Source organism: Nerophis ophidion, linkage group LG05 (assembly GCF_033978795.1).
Source record: "Nerophis ophidion isolate RoL-2023_Sa linkage group LG05, RoL_Noph_v1.0, whole genome shotgun sequence".
Classification (NCBI taxonomy): Eukaryota; Metazoa; Chordata; class Actinopteri; order Syngnathiformes; family Syngnathidae; genus Nerophis; species Nerophis ophidion.
The window spans coordinates 11,494,278-11,510,321 of NC_084615.1; the positions used below are offsets into that span (position 1 = coordinate 11,494,278).

At 39.5% G+C, this 16,044-nt stretch overlaps 1 protein-coding gene across 3 annotated transcripts; it reads right to left on the reverse strand.

Annotated features, from left to right (window-relative positions):
• Nucleotides 1-8,377: 8,377 nt before the first annotated feature.
• Nucleotides 8,378-15,837, reverse strand: rbmx (RNA binding motif protein X-linked). Of its 3 annotated transcripts, none has more exons than XR_009806739.1 (10): nt 15,503-15,755; nt 15,288-15,416; nt 11,774-11,880; nt 11,527-11,674; nt 11,355-11,447; nt 11,163-11,277; nt 10,957-11,079; nt 10,775-10,878; nt 8,619-8,711; nt 8,378-8,479 (listed from the first exon to the last, which is right to left on the reverse strand). XR_009806739.1 is itself a non-coding variant. In XM_061900013.1 (10 exons), the coding sequence occupies exons 3-10, from the start codon at nt 15,394-15,396 to the stop codon at nt 9,829-9,831; spliced, it is 1,110 nt and encodes a 369-aa protein (XP_061755997.1). In that variant the 5' UTR covers nt 15,397-15,416; nt 15,503-15,626; nt 15,714-15,837; the 3' UTR covers nt 9,559-9,828. The 3 variants fall into 3 exon arrangements, 2 of the variants coding, with proteins under 2 accessions (XP_061755997.1, XP_061755998.1); XM_061900013.1 differs by lacking the exons at nt 8,378-8,479; nt 8,619-8,711 and adding an exon at nt 9,559-10,139 and having other exon boundaries at nt 15,503-15,626; nt 15,714-15,837; XM_061900014.1 differs by lacking the exons at nt 8,378-8,479; nt 8,619-8,711 and adding an exon at nt 9,559-10,139 and having other exon boundaries at nt 15,503-15,583; nt 15,714-15,777.
• Nucleotides 15,838-16,044: the final 207 nt, after the last annotated feature.

Below are 16,044 nucleotides of genomic sequence, written 5' to 3' on the forward strand. Positions count from 1 at the left end.
GTTCTCCCGAGGATGTTGTAGTCGTAATGATTTGTGCAGTCCTTTGAGACATTTGTGATTTGGGGCTATATAAATAAACATTGATTGATGATTGATTTGCAACATATGCAGCATATTAGCAAAATGCAGCAGGTCAGACTCAATCTGAGAGCTCAGCAAATGTGACACCAAATATAGTTGCAACAAGCCTGTTGTCAGGAACTACTATAAGGCAGGCGTGGCAAACTCTTTTTCATTCCGAAAATATACCAATATAAGATTAAAACAACTGACCTATGCATTTGATTATATTGCATACAACTGGGGTGTCCAAACTTTTTCCACTGAGGGCCGCACACTGAAAAATCAAAGCAAGCGGGGGCCGTTGTGATAGTTTTTATTTTATTTTGAACACCAATACAATATATGTATAACAAATATACATTTAGGCCTCCACTCAGTCCCCATAGGATTTTGGTAAAAAAAAATATTAAAAATGTGTCATTATTCAGTATTATTTTTCAAGTTTTAAATCTCTATGTCAGGGGTCACCAACACCAGGTCGCCCATAAGGACCAGATGAGTCGCCCGCTGGCCTGTTCTAAAAATAGCTCAAATAGCAGCACTTACTAGTGAGCCTTCTCTATTTTCTAAATTGTATTTATTTACTAGCAAGCTGGTCTCGTTTTGCTTGACATTTTTAATTCTAAGAGAGACAAAACTCAAATAGAATTTGAAAATCCAAGGAAATGTTTTAAAGACTTGGGCTTCACTTGTTTAAATAAATTCATTTATTTCTTTACTTTGCTTCTTATAACTTTCAGAAAGACAATTTTAGAGAAAAAATACAACCTTAAAAATGATTTTAGGATTTTTAAACACATATACCTTTTCACCTTTCAAATTCCTTCCTCTTCTTTCCTGACAATTTAAATCAATGTTCCAGTAATTTATTTGTTTTAATTGTAAAGAATAATAAATACATTTTAATTTAATTCTTCATTTTAGCTTCTGTTTTTTTTCCACAAAGAATATTTGTGAAATATTTCTTCAAACGTATTATGATTAAAATTCAAAAAAATTATTCTGGCAAATCTAGAAAATCTGTAAAATCAAATTTAAATCTTATTTTAAAGTCCTTTGAATTTCTTTAAAAAAAATTTGTTCTGGAAAATCTAGAAGAAATAATGATTTGTCTTTGTTAGAAATATAGCTTGGTCCAATTTGTTATATATTCTAACAAAGTGCATATTGGATTTTAACCTATTTAAAACATGACATCAAAATTCTAAGATTAATCTTAATCAGGAAAAAATATTGATGTTCCATATTTTTTTTTTTTTTTTTTTTTTTCAAAAAGATTTGAATTAGCCAGTTTTTCTCTTTATAGTTTTCGGTTGAATTTTTAATTTTAAAGAGTCGAAATTGAAGATAAACTATGTTTCAAAAATAGTGTGTTTTCTCCTCTTTTAAACCGTTCAATTAGGTGTTTTTTTCATCATTTATTCTCTACAAAAAACCTTCCGTAAAACGAAAAAAAAATGTACGACGGAATGACAGACAGAAATACCCATTTTTTAAATATATATAGATTTATTTATTAAAGGTAAATTGAACAAATTGGCTATTTCTGGCAATTTATTTAAGTGTGTATCAAACTGGTAGCCCTTCGCATGAATCAGTAACCAAGAAGTAGCTCTTGCTTTGAAAAAGGTTGGTGACCCCTGGTCTAGATCAACATTAAATCCATCCATCCATCCATCCATTTTCTACCGCTTATTCCCTTTTGGGGTCACGGGGGGCGCTGGCGCCTATCTCAGCTACAATCGGGCGGAAGGCGGGGTACACCCTTGACAAGTCGCCACCTCATCGCAGGGCCAACACAGATAGACAGACAACATTCACACTCACATTCACACACTAGGGCCAATTTAGTGTTGCCAATCAACCTATTCCCAGGTGCATGTCTTTGGAGGTGGGAGGAAGCCGGAGTACCCGGAGGGAACCCACGCATTCACGGGGAGAACATGCAAACTCCACACAGAAAGATCCCGAGCCTGGATTTGAACCCAGGACTGCAGGACCTTCGTATTGTGAGGCAGACGCACTAACCCCTCTGCCACCATTAAATCATTCTGTCAATATATCATTTGAAAAGATTTAAGTTGTATGCTCTTTTTGTCAAAGAAAACCCTCTTTTTTATGGAAAAAACACAAAATATGCAATATTTTTACCCAATAAAATTCTTAAGTGGAATATTTGAGATTATATAAGAATCGGAGCTTTAAAAAGGTCAATTACTCATAACACAATTGATTTTATTTATTTTTATTTTCGAGCAATAACACTAAAAACAAATCACATTAAAATGATTGTGATCAAAAAGGATCCTACTCATTGAGATCACCTTCAGATCTATCCGTCAATTATAAGTTGCCTTGTTGTTTATATATGGGAAACACAAAACATGCAACATTTACCCCCAAAAATATCTCAAAGTGGAATATTTAATGTTATTTTTTTTTTAGCCTTTAATACAGGGGTGCCCATTACGTCGATCGCGAGCTACCAGTCGACCGCGGGGGGTGTGTCAGTCGATCTCCAGCCAGGCTTTTAAAAAAAATAGACCTAAAAATTAGTGATCATCAATCTTCACCAAGACGTCACTTAAATGACATTCACGGTACCGGAGGGTCTTGTGAGATGAGGCTGGCTGCTGCAAGATCATTATTATTAAAATATGACCGAGAGGAAGGCGAGAAACACTTTTTATTTCAACAGACTCTCGTGCCGTCCCTTCCGTCAAAACTCTAAAGGCCGACTGCACATTTCCTATCTTCACAATAAAAGCCCTGCTTCATGCTGCCTGCGCTAACTAAATACAGAGTCTCGGAAAACTGGCGTGCACAAGCGATCCCTCAGAAAGCTGGCGTTCACATCACTTGTGCACGCCAGCTTTCCGAGACTCTGGTATTGTACAGAAAGGACAACTTTTTTTCTCCTCCATTTGAAAATGTGGGCTTTATCATCATTACTGTCTGATTCCAATCAATGCAAGTCATCAGAATCAGGTAATACACCAACTTATATTCTTGTCTTTGGAAAGAAAGACATCTATATGTGTTACACATGCTTGTATTATCATTAAACATATTTAACTTGTTTACAAAAATGTCTCTTTCATAAATAAATAAATATAAATGATATATATAAATGAGGTAGATCCCCTCGAGTTGGTCAATTGAAAAGTAGCTCGCCTGCAGAAAAAGTGTGGGCACCCCTGCTTTAATAGGTCAATAATTCATAATGGGATAGATTTTGATTCATTATTATTTTTTAAAGAAAAACAGCCTGCATGGCAGCTTTGTGTTATTCCAGTAAATATTACAACATGTTATTGTTACATTCCACCTGTTTGCTCCTTCATGACACTTTTTATGTTTTAATTTTTATTTTTTTCAATCGTATTTTTAAATTGGGCCGTTAGAAAATGACCTGCAGGCCGCAAATGGCCCCAGGGCCGCACTTTGGACACCCCTGGCATAAACACACTAAAATAAAATAGATTTTGCGGAAAATAAGTGTTTTCAAAGTGCATTTTTTTCCTGATGTCATTTTTACAGTGTGAAATTTGCAAATTAATTAACTCATCCTATGTTTTGCATAAGGTGAATGTTATTTATATACATACTTGCCAACCTTGAGACCTCAGAATTGGGGAGATGTTCAAAAGGCCCGCTGGGGAGAATATATACATATATATATATATATGGGCAGCATGGTGGAACAGGGGTTAGTGCATCTGCCTCACAATACAAAGGTCCTGAGTAGTCCTGGGTTCGATTCCGGGCTCCCGATCTTTCTGTGTGAAGTTTGCATGTTCTCACCGTGACTGCATGGGTTCTACTCCGGCTTCCTCCCACCTCCAAAGACATGCACCTGGGGATAGGCCCCTCCCACCTCCAAAGACATGCACCTGGGGATAGGCCCCTCCAAACTCCAGAGACATGCACCTAGGGATAGGCCCCTCCCACCTCCAAAGACATGCACCTGAGGATAGGCCCCTCCCACCTCCAAAGACATGCACCTGGGGATAGGTTGATTGGCAACACTAAATGTTCCCTAGTGTGTGAATGTTGTCTATCTGTGTTGGCCCTGCGATGAGGTGGCGACTTGTCCAGGGTGTACAGCGCCTTCCGCCCAAATGCAGCTGAGATAGGCTCCAGCCAACCCCCACGACCCCAAACAGGACAAGCGGTATAATATGGATGGATGGATATAATGTATATATATGTCGCCGCCATTTGCGAATCCTCTTATCAAACAGAATCCTAATCGAATCTCTTATGAAATCCAGATAGTGCACACTCAACAACCTGAGTTCCAAAAGCCATAGAGGTTACGTGACTGGACCGGCACGCTGTTTATATCGAGGAAAAGCGGACGTAACCGAGGACAGCATGTGGTCGTTAAAGAGTGAAGGTCTCAGGTGAGAGAGGACGCTAAAGGCACGCCCCCAATATCTTTGTCAGGGTGAAAATCGGGAGAAATTCGTTAGAATGGTTGCCCCGGGAGTTTTTCGGGAAGGGCACTGAAATTCAGGACTCTCCCGAGAAAATTCGGAGGGTTGGCAAGTATGTTTATATAGCCCTTAATCACAAATGTCTCAGAGGGCCACACAAGCCACAACAGGACAAGTGAAATGTTTATATAGCCCTTAATCACAAATGTCTCAGAGGGCCACACAAGCCACAACAGGACAAGTGAAATGTTTATATAGCCCTTAATCACAAATGTCTCAGAGGGCCACACAAGCCACAACAGGACAAGTAAAAACTCAACCCAATGGGCACTATGAGCAACCTCGGAGGGGACCACAGACTTCTTTTCAGTCACCAACATCTCCTTTATGGTCAGGATGCGCTCGCCTGACCCAGCACACACACACACCGACAGGAGGTAGGACTATAAAACTGATGGTTTGCCTTGTTTTTTTTTTTTATTTGACCTCCTCCAGGAACTGCAGTCCTGTATAAGGACACTCACTCGTGATAAAGCATCTTTTAGTTCCGCACAGCATCTCTTTTGATCCAGCCGCACCACCGTGTCTCCATACTGTCGGGTCGAGGATGACGAGACCAGAAATGCACATTTTCAAATATTTTTGTTTTAACCAAAATCTAAGTTTGGAAAGTATATTTGTTGCATTAGATAATATTCATGTTTTAAAACATGTACAAAAAAGATAGAAAGATGAAGTACTTTGATGCCTGTTCTTTTCAGGTTTTCACGAGCCCTTAGTTTGACACCCGTGGTGCAAGGAACAACTCTAAACACAATTTGCACTCACCGAGATACTTGTCACTATAAGCAACCATGTACAGTTTAGTAAAGTGTTCTCAAACATTTGTGCCCAAGTACCACCTCAGAAAACACTGCTATTAAAAGGACCACCATAGTTACCAACATTAAGTTCCAATTAAAAACAAGGCAGAGGTTATATTGACCAAATATATTGTAACATTACATAATTTGAACAGTAGCACCATGTTGTAAAAATAGACAAAACTTCTATTTAATTCTTTGGTTTATCCATTCTAGTTTGAGAATCACTGGGTTGAGTGTGAATCTGTGGTGCATGATGTGAGGACCGCTTTCAGACTCACACAATTGACTTCTAGTTGCATTAGCACATTTTCCCTTTGGCCCTTCAAGGTAGTTTGAGCACCCCTGGTTTTAGCACAAAGGGACAATGTCCCCCTGGAGACTATATGCAGAGCAGGCATAATGCTGACATGTATATGCACCCAGAGAGAAACTCATTCTAACACAATTGTCCAAGCTGGCCACAGGATGTTGTTAAGTGGTGCATATCACTATTGTTAGGTCTTCTTTTCAGAATAACAAATGTTACACCTGCACTATACCCTTTCTCCAAATTGGGCGAGTTACTCCTGTGTTCATTACAAGCTGGTTGGGTAGGTAAAATACATCTTACCAAAAAAATTAAACCTAATAGTAGGCACCAACCGTGTCTTATATATATTATTAGTGTCCTGGACATGAGGTTAAAGTGCATCCGGCAGTGGAGGCTCCTCTATGGGGTCTTGGGGCACTAGAAGGTTAACCCCTTTACTACTGATACCCCAGGTTGCCCTTGGCAAAGGCCTAGTACCTGACTGCCCCATAGCCAGGGATACGGTAAATTTTAAGAACTACCACAACAGCTAAGATGCCGGAAGAAGGCTGCAGCAGAAAAGGGTCCCCAGTCGTCTTGGACTTCAAGCCACTGGACCCTGATCCCATTCTGTAAAGGATCATGTGGTGACTGTCTTTGCACAAGTCTCCCCACGTTAAACCAAGTCATGCACAGGCATCCTCCATAGAGGGATACACCTCTACCGGGATGATCGTCATACTCGTTCGAGTGACCGCCATTCAGCCATTTTGACAGGTGTACAAATCCTTTTTCCCTATGAGTTGGGAAATTGTGTTAGATGTAAATATAAACAGAATACAATGATTTGCAAATCATTTTCAACCCATATTCAGTTGAATAGGCTACAAAGACAACATACTTGATGTTCAAATTGCTAATAATCATTAACTTTTGAAGCCAACATGTGACAAAGAAGTTGGGAAAGGTGGCAATAAATACTGATAAAATTGAGCAATGCTAATCAAACACATATCAAACATCCCACAAGTGTGCAGGCTGATTGGGAACAGGTGGGTGCCATGATTGGGTATAAAAGCAGCTTCCATGAAATGCTTAGTGATTCACAAACAAGGATGGGGTGAAGGTCACCATTTTGTAAGCAAATTGTCGAACAGTTTTAGAACATTTCTCAACAAGCTATTGCAAGGTATTTAGGGATTTTACCATCTTCAATCCGTAAAATCATCAACACGATCAGAGAATCTGGAGAAATCACTGCACGTAAGCGATATTACGGACTTTTGATCCCTCAGGCGGCACTGCATCAAAAACCGACAGTGTGTAAAGGATATCGCCACAAGGTCTCAGGAACACTTCATAAAACCAGTGTCAGTAACTACAGGTGGTCGCTACATCTGTAAGTGCAAGTTAAAACTCTACTATGCAAAGCCAAACCCATTTATCAACAATATCCTGAAACACCGCCGGTTTGGCCCGAGTTCGCCTAAGATGAACTGATGCCAATTGGAGAGGTGTTCTGTGGTCTGACGAGTCAACATTTCAAATTATATTTGGAAAGAGGACGTAGTGTCCTCCAAATCAAAGAGGAAAATAACCATTTGGATTGTTATAGGCGCAAAGTCCAAAAGCCAGCATTTGTGATGGTATGGGGGTGCATTGGTGGCCAAGGCATGGGTAATTTACACATCCGTGAAGGCACCATTAACGCTGAAAGTTCCATTCAGGTTTTGGAGCAAAATATGTTGTCATCCAAGCAACGTTATCAGACGCCCCTGCTTATTTCAGCAAGAGAAGTGTTACAATCGTCGCTTTGAGTACCTTGAAGGTAGAAAAGCGCTATACAAGTACAACCCATTTATCATTTTATTTATTTACAATAGCGTGGCTTTGTAAAAAAAAAAAAAAAAAGTATGGGTACTTTCCTGGCCCGCCTGCAATCCAGACCTGTCTGCCATCGAAAATATGTGGCGCATTATGAAGTGTAAACTACGACAGCGGAGATCCCGGACTGTTGAAAGACTGAAGCTCTACATAAAACAAGAATGTGACAGAATTCCACTTTCAAAGCTTCAACAATTAGTTTCCTAGGTTCCCAACCGTTTGAGTGTTGTTAAAAGAAAAGGTGATGTAACACAGTGGTGAACATGCCCTTTCCCAACTACTTTGGCACATGTTGAAGCCATGAAGTTAATTTGCACAAAAATAAAGTTTATGTGTTTGAACATTAAATGTCTTGTCTTTGTAGTGCATTCAACTGAATATGGGTTGAAAGGTATTTGCAAATCATTTATTCCGTTTATATTTACATCTAACACAATTGCCCTACTCATATGGAAACAGGGTTTCTAAGATACAATAAGAAACATACCAAATTCCCTGCAACCTTTGGATGCAGAATTGTTTTGAGGTAAAAATCATATTTTCTTTAATCAGAGAGTGCTCAACATTTTATTGGTTTATCTTAACGGTACCCTAACATGTACGACCAAGACAGAATGGTACTAGGTTTGTACTGAAAAGTAAGCGACTTACAATTTTATCCCAACAATGAGCTTGTTCCATCTTTGGAATCCTTACTTACGCCTTTGTATTACACATCTTTCACCAAAGTTTGGAAAATATACACGGTGCTAATGTTTGACTGCACATCAAAAGAAAGTTTAGGAAAATATGCAAGCAGTTCTTCCAAGTCTTTGAGGACAAGAAACTTTGCAAACCCGTTTTTTGGTATTTATTGAAAACCACTGAGGGAAATCCACCTGTTCTCCTCCCCTTTGCCAGAAGTCTTTCAACCAGCTGTCTCTCGCCTGTGGCAGACCCTTAAGGACAACAGGCATTCAGAACAACTGGTTACCAGTCAGTGCAGACAGATTCCATAGCAATACTTTTTTACATTAATATTGAAATGTCATTTCTCCAGTCATTCATACATGATTGAAATATTGTCATTCCAAATACCTGCACAAGCTGGGATGTGATCCTGATTGGTCCACATGTCTGAAAACCCCGAGTACAATCTTGAAAGAAAGATTCCCTTGAAGAGTGTTCATCCTGTAATGAGAACACATGTTTACCACCACACCGTTTGCTTTGTATTCATGAAACATTTAAAGACAATTTTCCTAGTCCTTGGTCCATTTTGCTCGACTGATTGTTTCCAGTTGGGTGCTTGCTATGGCGGCAGCTTCCAGAGGTCTCCTTTGTTTGCGCTGGCATGCTTGAGGAAAATGTTTTCAGACTGAGAATGGATGTTTGTTTTTCCTTTTAATTTTACATTGACAAAAAGGCCTTAATAGTAGTTTTGACTATGATGTATAACAAGAAGCACGGATATCAAAAGCTGCATACTTAGGATCTCTTCTTCTGGGCTCAGCCGGCAAAATTGTTACCATTTTCATTATTTGCAAGGAGTAAAAGGTCTTGCCTTGGAGGTTCTTTTTTTTGCAGTTTTGAGACCTAGCTAGACTGAAAAGGAATGTTAGAGGGGACATCCTTCTTTAAGTCCTTTGAGAAAAAAGTTGTCTTGAACTGAGTGACGATTGCAATACAGGACAAAGTCAGTTTACAGACGAGAAACAAAGAGGTTTGCTTTGCTTACCAGCTGTGGACTATGGGTTCTTGTAGGATAGAAGCTTGCATTTGGCCTTTGGTATTGTCGTTGCGTGCCATCAAATTGCTCTAGGAAGATGGGTCCATTTCCGGGTGAACTACATTGGAACATTTTGACAGTGACATTCGCCTAACACAGAAGTGACGAGTGGGATGCACATTTGACTTTTAACTCAGGCTCCAGAGCAGAGACGCAGCAACTTAACGTGACAGAAAACTTGTTCAACGAGATATTTCAGTTGGCAACAATCATGAGGTCTTGTCTTCTTGCACTATTGATGCTCAGTGGTCAGGGTACAACTAATAGCTTTATTGGAGTAGGAAAAGCCAGACTTATAGGGCATTGCAGGTTCTAAAAATAACTGAATGTACAAAAGCACTGGATAACTACTGTTGTATGAATAAGCTAAATACAGATAAAAAATAAAAAAGTCAAGACACAATTTAAACCTAAGCTTCATATTTCACAGATGTAGACATGTTGGCTTGTTTGATAAACTGCTCCCACAACACGTTGAAGGGTGCACGAAGACTTAACATGTAGACTTCCATGTCCATTTTAGTATCTGCTGCGAGCCATGCCTCTGTCAGCTCGGTGGCCTCCACGGCTGCCACGCGGTCCTCCGCGGCTTGAGCTGTACGAATCGCGAGGAGGGTATCCTCTCTCAACCGGGGGACCGGGGCCCCTCTCTTGCCTACCCATTCGCTCGCCTCTGGGAGGTGGATACGGGTCACTCCGACTGCTGTTGTAACTGTCACGGCCGCCATAGCCATCTCGGGAACTGCTGCCATAGTCATCGTAACGACCGCTTCCGCCGCCCCCAAAGGACGGTGGCGGGCCCCGTGAAGGTGGGCCGCTGCGAGAGTTACCTGCAGGGTCAACGGGTCAGGTAATTGGAAAGGTTCAATTTGACAAATTGCTTTTGTTCTTGCAGCTTTTGGTGCTCATTCTTTTGTCAATACATTGAATTGTGTGCCAAGCAATTCAACAGATGGCCATGTGTACATGTCCCATCTTTTGCTGGTGATGATGCTCTGAAATTCAACAATTTGTTGCAAACACTTAAGGCTGCTAAACATCCAGATACATGGACTTGAGCAATGTTATCTGCTTCATCCTGTCATTGATTTCTGAGGCCACTTTTCCTTTAAGTGATCCAAGTTTGGTGGTTATTTGTGAAGAAAACTCCTTGAGGGGGAGCTTATTCTGTTCTGTGGACGCTTCCAAGGACTTTTGATGGTTCCTTATGGTAGTCAACACTGGCCATATTAACTAATCTGCAAAATTGTTGCGGCACATTTACTTATTTTGAGGCAAATAGTGGTAATAGCATTTGGGATACCAATTCTTCAACTAGTTCTGAAAACTGAGCATAACACTTTGACAAGTTGACTGAAAGGTAGTTTTCCCTTTGGTTGTTCTTTGTTTGGAGTGAAGGTTTGTTATTTTGCAGCTCCTCTTCAAACTTTTTTGGGGGCATTTTACCTGTGTGGAAATATCTTACCGTAACCATCAAAAGAATCTCGGTATGAGCCGCCGCCTCCACCACCACTTGGGCGGTCCATGTAGCTTCTAGAATCTCTGCCTCCACTATAGCCGTCTCGGTCACTACAAAAGGCACATTTGTTACTTGGTGGTAAAAACGTGGCTTTTGTACCAAGCTTTTATATGCACTCAAACTCCTACCTGTAGCCTCTAGACATTGAGCCATAGTCATCCCTGGAACTGGGGTAGTCACGGTATGAATAATCTCTGGGAGGAGGTCCATAGTCCCGTGAATCTCTTGAGCTATACTCTCGACTCGAGTAGCTGTACAAAAATTTCATAATTCAGGATAGTAATTTGTATCATACAAGCAAATATTACTGTAGTAAAATATTTGATGGCCCTACCCGTCTTTTGAGCTGTAGTGGTCATCTCTGGGTGAAGGATAGTCATCCCTTCTTGACATCATGGAGTCTCTGCGAGGAGGTGGGCCATAGGGGTCCCTGTCCCTTGACATGGAGGCTGAAATATCACCAGAAATTAAAATGTCTAAAAAAAATCATTTCAAAAAGGTAATAGTGGGTGGGTAAGGGACGTACGTCTGCTCATTTTGGCTGGGGGACCTCCATTGCGCATAGGAGGTCCTCGCTTCATCCCTTTAAAATAGGGTTCTCCGCCGTCGTCATAGTAGTCTGCAAGCACAGAAAATTTACGTACACATCAAGGGTAAGACCAAGGGAAATTAATCATTCTTTAATGTGATTTTTTTACCTCTAGATGGTGGGCCTCTCATACCCCCCCTGGACCCGCGCATGCCCCTAGGTGGACCACGACTGCGCATGGGTGGCCCTCGTCTACCCCCGGACTGAAACTGAGGCTTGGTTGCTTGCTCCACTTTAATAGACTTTCCATCAAGAGACTATGGAGGGAGATGGCAGAAGCAAAATGACCACACCATACTAAAAATCTAAATTGACTTTTTCTTATAGATGGCCTGTGTACGGTAAAAATGATGCACCTTTCCATTCATCTCCCGTGCCGCGTCCTTTGCATCGGCTGGGTTCTCGTACGTCACAAATGCAAAGCACCTCGACTTGTTAGTTTCATGATCTTTCATCAAAATGACTGTAAAAAGGAAATAAAAGAAATCACATGTTGCATAATCAAGTTTCACAAAGCAATAACGTGTTGTTGCCAATCATCATTGTCGACATTAGTTACATGAACCTCAAAGCACTGATTGAGGAAACATTTTTCTCTCTTCAAACCACCAACAGCAACATTTTTTGCATACTCAAAATGGGCGTTTTGACAAAAGACAACTATATACTCGGTGTTCATAACCCAAGGACCCCATCTAGTCATAAAAATCGCGTACCATAGGAAATTTTTGGGGTCCCACTTTTTTGTAGGTGTCTTGAAAACAAATGTTAAATGTATGCATTATCCTGTTATATCTCACATTCTATATTGTGTTTTGGAAAAATGTTGTCGTAAACTTTAATTCATTAAAAAAATTAAATAAACCAGGGTAGACCACTCATCTGTTGGGAACGTCTCTGCGCCGCTGACCCGTCTCCGCTCGGGATGGTCTCCTGCTGGCCCCACTATGGACTGGACTCTCACTATTATGTTACATCCACTATGGACTAGACTCTCAGAATATTATGCGAGATCCACTCGACGTCCATTATCCCGGTTGCCAAGGGGGTTGGGGGTCCCACAACTGTGGTCCCCTCCAAAGTTTCCCATTGTTATCCGATTGGGTTGAGTTTTTCCTTTGTGGCTTGTGTAGCCTTTTGAAACACTCGTGATTTAGAGCTGTATAAGTAAACATTGATTGAAATGCGTAAACAGACACAAAAAGTGTGCTAAATACTCTGGTTAATGTGGAAAATAAATCTCTATTGATGTATCTAGTTCAGGGGTCACCAACGCAGTGCCCGTGGGCACCAGGTCGCCCGCTGGCCTGTTCTAAAAATAGCTCAAATAGCAGCACTTACCAGTGAGCTGCCTCTATTTACTAGCAAGCTGGTCTAGTTTTGCTCGACATTTTTAATTCTAAGAGAGAAAAGACTAATAGATTTTGAAAATCCAAGAAAATATTTTAAAGACTTGGTCTTCACTTGTTTAAATAAATTCATTTATTTTTTTTACCTAGTTCTTATAAATTTTAGGATTTTTAAAACACATATACCTTTTTACTTTTGAAATTCCTTCCTCTTCTTTCCTGACAATTTAAATCAATGTTAAAGTAATTTTTTTTTTTATTGTAAAGAATAATGAAAACATTTTTATTTAATTCTTCATTTTAGCTTCTGTTTTTTCGACAAAGAATATTTGTGAAATATTTCTTCAAATTTATGATTAAAATTCAAAAAGATTATTCTGGCAAATCTAGAGAATCTGTGGAATCAAATTTAAATCTTATTTCAAATGTGTTTTGAGTTTCTTTTAAATTTTTTGTTCTGGAAAATCTAGAAGAAATAATGATTTGTCTTTGTTAGAAAAATAGCTTGGTCCAATTTGTTATATATTCTAACAAAGTGTAGATTGGAATTTAACCTATTTGAAACATGTCATTAAAATTCTAAAATTAATCTTAATCAGGAAAAATTACTAATGATGCTCCATAAATGTATTTATTTTTTCCCCCCAAAAATTCAAATTGGCTAGTTTTTCCTCTTCTTTTTTCCGTGGGATTTTGAAGAGTCGAAATTTAATTTTCTTCTTTTTGTGTGTTTTCTCCTATTTTAAACCGTTCAATTAAGTGTTTTTTTTTCTTCATCACATAGCTCGGTTGGTAGAGTGGCCGTGCCATCAACTTGAGGGTTGCAGGTTCGATTCCCGCTTGTGCCATCCTAATCACTGCCGTTGTGTCCTTGGGCAAGACACTTTACCCACATGCTCCCAGTGCCACCCACACTGGTTTAAATGTAACTTAGATATTGGGTGTCACTATGTAAAGCGCTATACAAATATAATTCACTTCATTTCACTTATTCTCTACAAAAAACCTCCCGTAAAAGGAGGAAAAATGTACGACGGAATGACAGACAGAAATACCCTTTTTTTTATATGAATAGATTTATTTATTAAAGGTAAATTGAGAAAATTGGCTATTTCTGGCAATTTATTTAAGTGTGTATCAAACTGGTAGCCCTTCGCATTAATCAGTACCCAAGAAGTAGCTCTTTGTTTCAAAAAGGTTGGTAACCCCCGGACTAGACTCTCAGTATATTATGCTAGATCCACCCGACGTCCATTGCACCGGTCGCCCGGGGGATGGGGGTCCCACAACTGTGGTCCCCTCCAAGGTTTCCCCATTGTTATCCGATTGGGTTGAGTTTTTCCTTTGTGTCTTGTGCAGCCTTTTGAAACACTCGTGATTTGATTGATTGAAATGCGTAAAAAGACACAAAAATGTGCACATTAAATTGTCCACTTTGAGATATTTTTGGGGGAAAATGTTGCATATTTTGTGTTTTGCCATATAAAAAAACTGAACTGTTTTTTTTAAAGAAGGGCCTGAAATCAAACAAAAAACAACAATACAATTCAAAATTGACAGATGAATCTGAAGTTGATCGAGATTATTGTGCTGAAAGTAAACAATAAAAAAAATGTATAATTTATTTTTTAACACTTTAATGAGTAGGACACTTTTGGATCCCCGATTATTTTAGTGTGATTTGTTTTTAAGTGTCATTGCTCAAAAAATAATAATGAATCAAAATCCAAAATTAAGGCTCCGATTATTATTTAATCTCAAATATTCCACCTAAAAAAGTTATTGGGTGAAAATATTGCGTATTTGGTGTTTTTTCCATTTTTTTCCCCTAATGTTGAACTAGATCAGTGGTTCTCAAATGGGGGTACGCGTACCCCTGGGGGTACTTGAAGGTATGCCAAGGGGTACGTGAGATTTTAAAAAAGATATGCTAAAAATAGCAACAATTCAAACATCCTTTATAAATTTATTTATTGAATAATACTTCAACAAAATATGAATGTAAGTTCATAAACTGTGAAAAAAAATGCAACAATGCAATATTCAGTGTTGACAGCTAGATTTTTTTGTGGACATGTTCCATAAATACTGACGTTAAAGATTTCTTCCGGGGGATGGGGGTCCCACAACTGTGGTCCCCTCCAAGGTTTCCCATTGTTATCCGATTGGGTTGAGTTTTTCCCTTTGTGGCTTGTGCAGCCTTTTGAAACACTCGTGATTTGATTGATTGAAATGCGTAAAAAGACACAAAAATGTGCTAACGCCAACACTGTATAATAAACACAACACTCTGGTTAATGTGGAAAATACATTTCTATTGATATATCTAGTTTATTTCCTCACACTGTAAAAACGGCACGGCACATAACAAAATGGCTGTCTCTTCCAAATCCATGAACTATTTCAGTCACCGTCTTATTCCAGGGCAAATGTAAATTTATGCAAGTGTAATCGACCTAGCATTTCTTTGTAAGTAATATGGGTTCATATAGTGGAAAAAAAGTAGGCTTTTTAAACTTACGTTCAGAAATCCTGCCATATTTGCCGAAGTACTGCTCGAGGGCCTTCTCCGTGGTCTCGATGTTCAGCCCGCCGATAAACAGCTTTCCTGGCCGGTCTGCTTCCGCCATGGTACAGAAAAAAAGTCCCCCTGAAAAAGAACATTGAATGAATAAATCAACCGTCGTCGTGTGCGGTATTTAGATGACAAGCACAGTATTATGTTATATCACCTACCTTCAGTTGTTGAAAGCACAAAATGGCGATTACCGCGCTCCCCGACTTCGCAGCTCCTTTTTTTTCCCTCGACGTACGAATCTAAGAAGGCGAGAGGTGAACAATACGATGCCTTGTCGACCACCTGGTGTAGTTTAAGATGAAGTCAGCATGTATGTTTATCTCGGCCTAAGTAGTAGAAAGCAAGTTTGCCACACTAGCTCTCACTCACCTCGCCGAGCACACTTTGTCACTCCTTGATGAAACACTTCTTCTTTTCTTACACACGAATGGCCAGCAAACACACGCAGAAGCTGGATGTCGCCACCTGTCGGTTAGGAGATACTATTGCATCGCCACGGTGCCAATTACAACACGCTTCTCTCCCTTTCCGTGAATGATTTCAAATTATGAATACCATCTAGGAAAATGTTTAAAATAGAAAATAAAATAAATTATTGTGTTTATTAGAGAAATGGAAAATGTTTCCGATAAATTCAGTGTTTTTTGTTTTTGTTTTTTGGATTAGATTAGATTAGATAGTACTTTATTTATTCCGTCAG

What these genes read in the sequence shown, in the direction of transcription:
- rbmx (XM_061900013.1), bottom strand. Translation starts at nt 15,396, where the DNA reads ATGGCGGAAGCAGACCGGCCAGGAAAGCTGTTTATCGGCGGGCTGAAC. An exon ending in CACGGGAGATGAATGGAAAG is followed by an intron (nt 11,675 to 11,773) that starts GTGCATCATTTT and finishes CTCCCTCCATAG; the next exon opens with TCTCTTGATGGAAAGTCTAT. An exon ending in CCCAGCCAAAATGAGCAGAC is followed by an intron (nt 11,278 to 11,354) that starts GTACGTCCCTTA and finishes GTGATATTTCAG; the next exon opens with CCTCCATGTCAAGGGACAGG.